General features: G+C 38.8%; 1 protein-coding gene across 26 annotated transcripts in view; it reads right to left on the bottom strand.

Moving 5' to 3' along the window:
* The window catches only part of Phf21a (PHD finger protein 21A), a 177104-nt gene that overhangs the window by 131689 nt on the left and 33215 nt on the right, over positions 1 to 12200 (bottom strand). For 13 of the 26 annotated variants that reach the window (XM_075961441.1, XM_075961435.1, XM_075961423.1 and 10 more), the window contains 2 exons: positions 11588 to 11699; positions 5728 to 5872 (listed from right to left, as the gene is read on the bottom strand). The exons of 2 other annotated variants lie outside the window; for them this stretch is intronic. In XM_075961441.1, the coding sequence (XP_075817556.1) occupies positions 5728 to 5781 (54 nt within the window). In that variant the 5' untranslated portion in view covers positions 5782 to 5872; positions 11588 to 11699. Of the gene's footprint in view, positions 1 to 5727; positions 5873 to 11587; positions 11715 to 12200 lie in introns of all 26 variants that reach the window. 11 more of the 26 variants (XM_075961444.1, XM_075961434.1, XM_075961429.1 and 8 more) reach the window with 2 other exon arrangements.

The following is a 12200-nucleotide window of genomic DNA, read 5'->3' as shown; positions in this document are numbered from 1 at the left end:
TGGGAATTGAACCCGGGTCCTCGGGAAGAGCAGTCAGTGCTCTTAACCACTGAGCCATCTCTCCAGCCCGACATTTATTTTTCTTAAATATTTTATTCATTTATATATTAAATTAAATATATTATTTAAAATATTTTGCGAGGGCATGTGCACATGTGCCATGATGCACATGCAGAAGTCAGAGGATCGCTTTCAAATGTTAGTTCTCTCCTTCTACCATGTGAGTCCCGGGAATTAAAATCTTTGGGCTTGGTAATAGGGCCCTCTATCCATTTAGGCATCTTGTCGATCCCTTTAATTCTTAATTGTCCAGTAGTCAGCTACCAAGTCCTGCTATTATTGTGCCTCTTTCTAAAGCAATGAGTACCAACTCAGCTTTGCTGCTTCAACTGCTATGTAAAAAACACAGTGGACAAACTTTAAGACCAGGCTGCAAAAGCCTAAGAAATACCTGGGGAATGGCATGACCTGTGTTCTAACTGGACAGAAGCCTTTCTTCCTGGTACTAAACTACATCATGGATAGCTGAGGCAGTCAAATACACAAAGCATACACGATGAAATTCCGTGTCACATTTGACAAAATTAGCTCTTCAACAGCCTCATCTAAATCTGTAAAGTAATGCAGCATCTACAAGCTCCATAGAATGGAACATATAAATCCTTACACATCTAACTACAAATCAGTTTTATAAGCTGATTTGGGCTGGGGAGATGGCTGAGTGAACAAAGGCCATTTCCACCCAAGACTCACAACTTTAGCTCTGCCCCGAGAAACAACCTGGTAGAAGCAGAGAACCTTCTAATGTCTACATGTGTCCTGTGACACGCAAGCTCTCACACACATAAGATAAACGTAATAACACTTCAAAAAAAAAAATAAAGCCGGGCAACAGTGGCACACGCCTTTAATCCCAGCACTAGGGAGGCAGCAGCAAGTGGATCTCAGTGAGTTCGAAGCCAGCCTGGTCTACAGAGTGAGTTCCAGGATAGCCAAGACTACAACCAAGAAACCCTGTCTCGAAAAAAATAAAATAAAAAATAAAGTCAGAGTGGTTTTTTTTTTTTTGACGTTGTTACTGCAGAACTGACTATTATCTGTAAATTTATTTTGGGACTGAAAGAGCTCTTCTTCCATAACACTGGAGTTTTTAATTGATATCTATTTATTTAATAGATAATGCAAGTTGTCTACTTGCATGTAAGTATGTGTATGATATTCCGCTTCATGTTTGCACCACATTCATTCCTGTTATCCTCAGGTGTCAGAGGTGGGTGTCAGATCCCCTAGCATTAGAGTTACAGATGGCTATGAGCTACCACGTGGGTTCTAGGGATCAAACCTGGTTTCTGCAAAAGCAACAAGTGTTTTAACCTCTAAACAATCAATGCACCCCCATGGCACTAGAATTTAAAAACTGACTAGTAAAATCCACTTCTGCAGGAAATAAATAAATAAATCAGCTTTTCTGTGTCAGTTAAACCACATTCATACAAACAAGGTAAGATGAGGAACTTACTAGACCACTCAAATCCCAGGTGATTTTATACTGGAATTGCATTACCAAATTTTCCACTGAATGACTGATGTCATTTTCCATGATAAGAAAACAACAGCCGGGCTAGAAAGATGGCTCAGTGGTTAAGAGCCCTGGCTGCTCTTCCAGAGGTCCTGAGTTCAATTCCCAGCAACCACATGGTGGCTCACAACCATCTGTAATAAGATCTGGCGCCCTCCTCTGGCATGCGGGCATACATGGAGGCAGAATGCTGTCTACATAAGAAATAAATAAATAAATCTTTAAAAAATTTTAGAAAAAAAAAAAGACAAAAGAACACAATAGCCAAGCTGCCAAATCCAGACTACCACCTGTTTCTTAAATAAAGTTTTATGAAACCGAGCCCCGGCTCCAGAACTGAGACAGAGAGACAGGAGGATCTGGAACCTCACTGTCAGTCAATCTAGCCAATCAGTAAGCTTCAGGTTCTGTGAGAGACCCTGTCTCAAAAGAAAAGTTGAACACTGATAGAGAAAGATATCCAATGTCCAATTTTTCCCTGTGTGAATGCACAGACACACACACAAAGACACACACAGACACATACCCACACAAAACAAGCTCTGAATTCACAGAAAGGTGAAAAAAAACAGTTCCATAAAATTATCTTCTGTCTTCCACACAAACACCATGGCATGCATGCCCATAAAAACACATCATGTACACACACACACATACATACACTCACAAATAATAAATAATTTTAAATATATTAGTTGATAAGCAAATTGTACAAATAAAATGTACAATAATTAAAGATGAAAATAGGACTATAATTCTGGGGCTAAAGAGATGACTTAGCAGCTAAGATTATTTGCTGTTCTTGTGGTGGACCCGGGTTTCTTTCCCAGCACCAATGCCTGTAACTCCAGTTTCATGGGATCTGACACTGACTTCTAACCTAGCAGAGCATGCACTGCATGTAACATACTCAGGTACACACACATATATACATAAAATAGAAAATATTTAACTAACTTAAAAGGCTATAACTTTATACTTAAAACAAATAGTCAAGGGGCTGGAGAGATGGCTCAGAGATTAAGAGCATTGCCTGCTCTTCCAAAGGTCCTGAGTTCAATTCCCAGCAACCACATGGTAGCTCACAACCATCTGAAATGAGATCTGATGCTCTCTTTTGGCCTGTTGGCATACACACATATAGTATATTGTATACATAATAAATAAATAAATATTTTAAAAAAAAGTCAAATATATAAACAGGTTGACAGCTAATATTCAGAGTGTTTAAAATACCTAGAAGAATACATATCCCTTGAATCAATAAGAATAATTTATTACTTTATTTGAAATTCCTAGACAGAATTTCTCTGTACAATAGCTCTGACTTCCTGGAACTTGCTCTATAGACCTGGCTGGCCTCAAACTCATGACAATCGGCCTGCTTCTATCTCCTGAGTGCTAGGATGAAAAGTATGTGCCACCACTGCCCAACTATTTTACTATTTTTATTTAGAGGGAGAAATAGAGGGGGGGGGTAAGGTGGGCACATGTGCACCCATGAATGGAAGTCAGAGAACAATTTTCAGTACTCAGTTCTGCTTCTGCTATGCAGATCCCAGGGACTGAAGTCATAACATAAGCTTGGCGGTAAGCACCCTTCCCCACTAAGCCACCTTGAGGCACCCTAATTAGACATTTTTAACTGGACTTTAAAACATTATCATGAAGTCTAAATTTTTAAAAATTGTTATGTTTATGTAAGTGGTATACCTGATTTCAAATTATGAAATAAGATAATACTAAGAAAGTTCAATTTAGGAGCTAGAGAGATGACTCAGAAGTTATGAACACTGGCTGTTCTTCCAGGGGTCCTGAGTTCAATTCCCAGCAACAACATGGTGGCTCACAACCATCTGTAATGAGACCTAGTGCCCTCTTCTGGTCTGCAGGCATATATGCACACAGAACATTGTATACATGATAAATAAATAAATCTTTTTTTTCTCTTAAAGTTCATTTATAGACAATTCTTTCAAGAAATATTTATTTGGGACATGTATCTTAGGATGAAGAATTAAAAGAATATAAACTGTATTCTAAAATTTCTTAAGAAGAGAAAAGAATTCTAGAAATCACATATACTACCATAAAATTATCTTTGATTCAAATAGATTTCAAATTGTTACTTTATTCCCAAAATACTGGTGAGATCAGCTTTAAACAATTATGAATTTAAGTTTTGTTACTTTCCACTAATCTGAAATAGGTTCAATATTCCTTGATGTTAAAATATTTTCATCCAGGAGCTAAGATGGCTGCTCTCCCGGAGGACCCTAATTCAATCCCCAGCATTCATAAAACCCTGGGTACCTCCAGTTCCAGGGGATTTGATATCTTGCCCTGGGTTCCAGAGACACCAGGCATACATATTGTGCAAATACATGCCATACATATAAAAGAATAATTTTTAAAATTATTTTATCCAAAAAAAGTTGGTTTTAAGAATAAATTTTTACTCTTCTTAATAAAGACCAAATAAAACAAGATGTTCATTACCATATTGTTTACTAAGAGAAGTATGCTCTGCAGGGCAGCTGCTGAGCAGGAGATCTACAAGGTCCAGATTAGCAGCTGGGACTTTCAAAGAGCTCCACGTTGTTCAAAGAAAACAACAACATACACAGCAGGCAACTTTGAAGCTTTCCTATCAGTTCTAATCCCCATTAATCCTTGGGCAATAGGAAAACCCAGTAATCATCAAAATCCCAATATATATCCCAACAATTTCAGAAATCTATGCTGCATTAGCTCAAATAAGAAAAAACAGAAGAAATTATACGCCAAAACAAACCCATTTAGGGACTGGAGAGATGGCTCAGAGGACCCTAGTTCAATTCCCAGCACCCACATGGTGGCTCCCAACCGTCTGTAATGAGATCTAGTGCCCTCTTCTGGTGTGTGGGCATGCATGTCGGCAAAACACTGTATTCATAATAAATAAATCTTTTTTTTTTTTAAAAAAAAAACCTTTTAAGAAGTAATGTATATTCAGACTTGTGAACAAGGGAGACTGACAGAGTTTGAAGTGAGGCCTAAAACTAAAGTTTATTCTACCTGGAATGCAGTGGTAGAGTGGTCACTGACACGTGCAAAGGCCTGCGTTCAAACCAAAGTTCCCTTCATCCATCCAGTCCACCCCACATTCACAAATGTTACATGGTCAAAAATAGCCAAATCATCATTTATCACTTTTGAATACCAAGGATTATGCATATGTATGTCTATTTATGAGCCTCAACCCTAATACCTAACTGATATCTAAAAAAGAAACAAACAGTAATAGTCTATTTATACAATAAATGTTAATGATTAAGTTATTTTTCTATCTTGAGTATAATTATATGCCTATTTTTATATATTCATGTCAACATACACAAATTAAAATAAATATTAAGTGTTTTATTAAGGTTATAATACTATAGTAATAACTGTATAAAATAAATATAAAATTTATATATACATTTTATAATTATACTTTTAAGGTTTGATTACTTTTATCCGAGATAAAAATGTAAAGATTATAACATTTTAAATACTGAAGACAGCAACCAGGTTTTCTTTACCCAAGATTGGAATCATGAAAAAGGAACAAAAAAGACTGAGACGAGGCACAGAGGTGAGCCACAGATGAGCACATGTGTAGTAAGTATATACACACTTGGCTTAAATACATCTCATTTTTATTATGGCAAAGTGAGGAAACTCAGCACTGGGGAAGCAGAGGCACAGGGACAGACACAAGTTCAAGGTCAATGTAGTTCATGGGGGAGTGCCAGGCCAACCAATTCAACCTAGTGAGGCCCTGTCTCAAAAGATCAAAAATTAAAAAAATTAAAATAATAATAATAAAAAAGACAAGGAAGGTATCACATGTACAGAAGGCCTTCAAGTAGGTCAGAAAACTGCAAAAGGAGTTGTTTTTTCTAAATCCCTTGGGGAAATAAAAAAAAAAATTTCCAGCTCTTTTTTTCTGGAAAAGATGTCAGGAATATCTTCTAAAAGTTCGTAAAGGCAGTAGGAGTGCATTTGTAGAGCATCGTGGTCATTGGGTAAGTCTTAGAATGACTGTATAACTTGACCAAAACACAGAGCTGGGCCTGTCTCCTTAGCAACACAGTAGGGATGGGCAGCCAATCACAACATACCTGGTGAACCTGAATTTCCACTTTAAGAGCCTCCTGTAGAGTCTGCAACTCCATCCTCTACCTTCTCCACTTTCTCTTATGTCAGCTAATTCTACAGTGTCTTCCAGCCTCCGTTTAAAATAACAAGCTCCTCTTGTTGCTGCAGCTGTGGAAATCATAAAATGTTTGGGATCATTGTATTGGGAATAAAGAAAATTTGTCAAAATAATTAAATTAAAAATATTATATTTTGTAACACAAGAAGAAAATGTCCCCAAAGGACTGTTTAAAGTAATTCAGTGCCAAAATTTTCTGGGTTTTCTTCTTTTGAGCATTCCTCCATAGAACACTTCAAATAACTAAGAAAAGAAATACAACAGCAAAAGTGATGGTCAAGGAAACAGAATACCCACTGTGTGCTCGGCACTGAGGGCAGGGAGCTGAGAGCCACTTCCACCTAGTCGATAACTGGCAGGGAAGACTGTCACCATTGAGGGCACTCAGACAAAACATGGTTAAGCATTTCAAAATCGGAGTAGACTGGAGAGGTCCCAGTTTCCCAAGGGTTAAGTTGAAGCACTGCGGGAAGGTATTTTAATTTGATTGCAGTCTTACACTACACTAAAAACAAGTCCTAAAACAAAGGGAAAGTCTTGAGTGTCTTAAATGTTTTAGCAACAACTTAGTATTTAAGACAAATACAATGCCCTGCAACACTGCAGTTACCACAAGGGCTGGAGGGATAAACCTTCATGGGTAGACCTTGAGATGGCCTAACACTGCCACGTTTCTGGCTTTGTAGGGACTGCTGTCTCCTTTTCAAACTTGCCAGAGCGCCTCTCTGACCACGTATATGACTGTATGGAGATGTGGTCTGGGTTTATGACTGTAAATGGGACGCCTGGTCTCACCTTCCTATCCTATACCATCACTACTGCAGCTTAACCAAGTAGCTCACTTTTCTTTTATGTTTTATTTTCTTTCCTTCTCTTAAAAGTGGCCATGATTTGGGGTATTCTATCAAAGCTAAGGTATTTTCTTGTCTGAATAAATTTAAACTTTATTAAAAATCTCTTTTCTTCCTTATACCTGCAAAAGCTGTAGCTAGTACTGCTTTCTGGCACTGAGGACAAGATGATGAGACTCAGGACCCCTAGGCTCTCTAGCACCCCCGACCCACTGACAGTCCTCACCAGTCTGATTGCATTCACAGAGCTACGATGAGATTATTAACTATAAAATACATCCTGGGATTTCTAGTTTTCATTATATTTTCTTAATCTCTCTGGGCTTAAAAACATCAATGACAAGCTCTCCTCTAGGGTTTATACACTATGTTATGTAAAATCAGAATATTCTACCTTAAAAATATTAAATTCTCAAAGCACAAAATTCTTTCAAAGTTACATCTCCAGAAGTTAGCAAAGATTTACTGTTAACCAAAAAAAAACTCATACAGGCAGAATATTTAGGGGAAATATTTTTAAAAGGAGAAATATCATGAATTTTAGTTACTTACTATCCTAAAAACTGTTGGGAATTATAATAAATACTACAATCATTAGAAACTCACATAGAGCAAGACTTCTGTGGTCATTTATACTTTCTTGACTTGCAATGGCTAATTTTGAAAACTATACCAGCTACTTCCATTTTAAGTGCTAAAATAATCTTCCTTCTCAAAATCTTAATTTATACACGGCAGTTCCGTTTTACAGAGTCTCACTGTGCAGCCCATTCTGGTCTTGGACTCACAATCCTCCTACCTTGGCTTCGTGAGTACAGGAATCATAAATGTAATCTACCACAGCCAGTTATATTACAGCTCTTTAAAAACACCTGGTCTAACTTTTTACAAAGTTCTATCTGAAATTGTGTACAAAAAGATTCCCTAAAATTCTTTCCACATTAAGAATAACCCTACTACAAGAGCAAGTTCAAATCAGAAAGGCCAATTTTATTCCACTGTTGGTAACACACCACAGCTCAGCTGAACTCAAACTCAGAAAACAATCATATCACAGACACCGAGAACTTACAATACCCACCACAAAAGGTTAACACTGTTTATAGTTAGGGCTTTCTCACATTAACTAACAAAAATGTACAGAAAAGCAATTCTCACAAGAAATAAGACCAATAGCCGGGTGGTGGTGGCGCACGCCTTTAATCCCAGCACTCGGGAGGCAGAGGCAGGAGGATCTCTGTGAGTTCGAGACCAGCCTCGTCTACAAGAGTTAGTTCCAGGACAGGATCCAAAGCCACAGAGAAACCCTGTCTCAAAAAAAAAAAAAAAGAAAAAGAAAAAAAGAAATAAGACCAATAAAAAGTGTGAATTCAGTCAAAGTATGTGACACACGTGCGTGACAGTTACACCTTTATGGCACCCGTCCTAGCGTGAATATATGCTCAAAAGGATTTGCTGACTGACCGATGACTATGAAAACACCAATCGGTGCTAATGACAGAAACATAAATTTCAGAAGGAAGGTTTTGCCTAGCGTGCTGAAGATGCAGAGCAATAAACTCTAAGCTGCCTAGGGTGGGTCTCATGGTGCTTCACAGCCTGCTGCAAGCCATCTCTGGGTGAAGTACTAAGGACTGCTTAGCCTTCTTTGGGAGACTAGCAATAGTCTCAAACTTTTCCACTGACAATGCATAACTCCTTTCAACTAAGAAAAAAAATGAAAATAAAGCATCGGAAACATTTATATATAACACGCAAAAACAAAAATAAAAAACAAAACAAATACCTCAAAAAGGAAAAAAGTAGCTGGGTATGATGGCCTACTCCTGGATCCTAGCACTCAAGTGAACACAAGAGATCAAGGCCAACCTCTGCGCTGTACCAACCTAGGCTACATGATACCCTGACTCAGAGAAATGAAAAGAGGGTGAAGGGAAGGAGGGAGAGGAAGGAGGAATGAGTGAAAACAAGGTTGTAACCTGGAGACTCAAAATGTCAAAGCTCGCTGTGTAAAACAAACCTGCCAGTCAAGCTAATGAGGAGCTGACAACTTTTACTTCCTCCATCAGGTTGTTATCTGCTTATTAGCGATATACAGAAGCATTTAAATGCCAATTGCCCATTTTGTTTTAGAATAAGACTGAAGGGTTAAAAAAGATCGTGACTGGTCACAGAGAAACTTATGAAAGACTAGAAGACGACTTTGAATCTTTCATCAGAAAGGTCTCTTTTTGAACAGTTGTTTTAAGAGACTGATTGGTATACACAATTAAAATACATAAAGTTATAATTTAAAAACTAAAGCCAAACATGTTGGAGCCTTTTAAAAAACACTGGAATCTTAGCGCATGCAGCATCATGTGAACAATATTTAGAGGCAGTCTTCAGCTTCACAAAAACCTATTACTTTTTTAGAAATTGTAAAATTTGCCGGGCTATGGTGGCACACGCCTTTAATCCCAGCACTCAGGAGGCAGAGGCAGGCGGATCTCTGTGAGTTCAAGACCAGCCTGGTCTACAAGAGCTAGTTCCAGGTTAGGCTCCAAAGAGAAACCCTGTCTCGAAAAAGAAAAAAACAAAGAAATGGTAAATTCATTTACTGGTTGGGGACACACATGCCATGTAGTACATGCAGAGGTCAGAGGACAATTTGACAGAGCTGGTTCTTTCCTTCCACTTTTGCGGGTTCTGGAGATCAAACAGGTTCTCGGGCTTGATGTCAAGTGCCTTTACCTGCTGAGCCCCCAAAAGCTGTTACTTCTAAGTGTATAACAGATAACTTATGGTATTTGCCCAGTTCTAAAAAGGTGTGACCACAGAAGACAGAGAGATAGAGAGAGAGAGAGAGAGAGAGAGAGAGAGAGAGAGAGAGAGAGAGAGAGAGAGAGAGAGATCAGTTACTGAAAGGTGATTATAAACAGACTCACAAGACAGTAATAGACACTTTCCACCCAACATCTCCGCACACCTCCATCACTGCGGGCATCCGCCTAGTGCAACATGCCAACTTTCTGCCTTCGACATCGCACACATTTGTAATCATAAAGTTTGAGAGGTGGAGGCAGAAGGACCAGGAGTTCAAGGTCATCCTTAGCTACAAAGTGAGTTTAAGGCCAGCCTGGGTTATAAGAGGCAATGTCATTGTCTGTCTGTCTGTCTGTCTGTCTGTCTGTCTGTCTGTCTCTCACAATATACCCACACCAAACATCATAACAAACTAAACAAACAATAATCAGATTGTATCCCCACTCAAAAAAAAAGGTAGCTGGATACTGAAGAAAGAACATATTGCCTCTCAAAAAGCAGAACAAAACCATTCATTGTATAGGCAATTTTACCCCTTGAGAAAATGGGGCTCATGTCACCTATGTCAGGACTTTCATGAAATTAAATCAACTGAAGGTTTCAGAAAAGCCTTTTGTACACCATCAAGTTTTTGAGCTACTGACATGCATCTTCATGCTTAAACTTTGAATAAAACTTCTCAAATTCTCAGGCTGAAGAGTTAGCTGAGTGGTTGATAGCACTTGTTCTTGTAAAGGACCCAGGTCTGATTCCCAGCATCCACATGGAGGCTCACTACCTCCTCAGGCACCGGGACACTTGTACACCCAAGATAATAAAAACGAATCTGAAGTAAAATTTTATTAATCTGAAAATAAAAAATTAAATTTAAAAAGGCCAAATTGTCTACAAATGAGGCTGCTATTGCTCCGAGCAGTTTCCGAAGGCGCTCAGCCTCTGGGCTTCTGCTGCGACTCTTACGACTTGTAAAAAGCTTTAGCCTTTTTTACTGTTAAGAAATACTGCACTGCAAAATCGACATAAAAAATCTTTTCCTATGCAAATCTACCAGGTCAACCAAGAGTTACTTTAATAAGCTCATGGAAAGTGTGCTCCGAAACTGTCCTAAAGAGCTCTGTGTTCTCCATACCGTGCATCTCTTATGCATACAGCGTCTGTTCTGATCTACATTCACGGGTGGTTTTGAGAGGGTGACTATTTCAAATAGAAAAGCCTAATTTTTCCTTATTACTCTGCAAATTATCATTACATCCTGACTTATTTTCAGAGCAATATTTCTTTGGTGACACTCCACAAATCAACAGAAAATGTCATTCATAAAATTTGACAACCCTGCCTTTAGAAGAGGCTGCCTACTCTTGGACACTGACCAGGCTGTGTGCTCAAATCGTGGTATGACAGCTATTGACAAAACCACCATAGCTAGCTGGGTGTTTCCAGACTATTAAATTGAGTAGTTACTGATGCTTACTGATTAATTAATGTTTCTTATCTGTTAAATTATCTGTCTGGGTTTACAGGGGAGAGAACAGGCTATTTCTTTTACTAAAGACTCAGTATAGAGTTCATAGCACTGCAGTCCAAGGGTTGTTGTGGACTCTGGGTCAGGCTAGGAATTCCCACAACATTCTCCTCAGAGGCGGTAACTCTTCCCCATCATCAGACTCTTCCAGTGTACATGTCAAACTCAGCTTCTGGGACACAGTCTGCCTGCACACTCATCTATCTCCTATCTTTCTGTAAGGAAAGGAAGAATGCTTATTAAAATCCCAACCACACCCAACAAGTGGAACACTGAAGTCAAATTTAGAGTCTATAGACACTCGAGACGAAGGTTGGAGAGTAGTACACAAAAGCATAGTGATGAAGTGTCTAGGATTTCAGAACACATTTACTGAGGAGTCACTGAATGATGGGGGTGGGAGGCTGTCCAGGCCTGTCCAGAAGCTTATAAATATATACCACAAAAACGGTCACACAGGAAGATGTGCTGGTCCCAGCATAAACAACCAGTATCATGCTTAGTAGAAGCAAAGGCATGGAACATAGATTTCAGACCAACACAAAGAAGAACCAAGGGTTAGAGCTGTGAGAAAAAGGAGTGGTTACCTTATGAGGTAGTGGACTCCCTGTCATTAGAAGGATTCAAGAATGCTGCATGTCATATCCCCATCTTGGAGATTCACAATGCACATTAGCATATTAAAGGTTCTGAGAGGTCCTGCAGTAAAGAAACCTGTTTAACTTAGTTAAATGCAGCATTTCCCAAATGACTTGACCACAGAACCCTTTTCCCACCCCAGCCCCAACCTTAGAAATATTTCTTCAGTTCCTGTGGATTCAGGGTTTCACAAAACACATTCATTACAGAAAACAAAGGCCTGCATTTTTTAAAATGTAGTGTTCAGTGTGGACCTGAAGAATTAACAACCTGTCAGGGATGTAAGCAAAGAAATTGCTATGCACACTGGGTGGTGGTGGCACACGCCTTTAATCCTTGCACTCAGGAGGCAAAGGCGGGCGGATCTCTGTGAGTTCAAGGCCAGCCTGGTTTGCAAGAGCTAGTTCCAGGACAGGCTCCAAAGCTACAGAGAAATCCTGTCTCGAAAAACCTAAATAAATAAGTAAATAAATAAATAAATAAAATAGCTATGCAGAACAGAGGCTATGATTCTGTAGCACCACAAGGTAAAGGGTCTTGATTATTACTTTATAAGGATTT

The sequence above is a fragment of the Microtus pennsylvanicus genome, chromosome 2 (assembly GCF_037038515.1).
Source record: "Microtus pennsylvanicus isolate mMicPen1 chromosome 2, mMicPen1.hap1, whole genome shotgun sequence".
In the NCBI taxonomy this organism is placed as follows: domain Eukaryota; kingdom Metazoa; phylum Chordata; class Mammalia; order Rodentia; family Cricetidae; genus Microtus; species Microtus pennsylvanicus.
The sequence above is the reverse complement of the archived record's forward strand: the minus strand, read 5'-3'. Positions and strand labels throughout refer to the sequence as shown.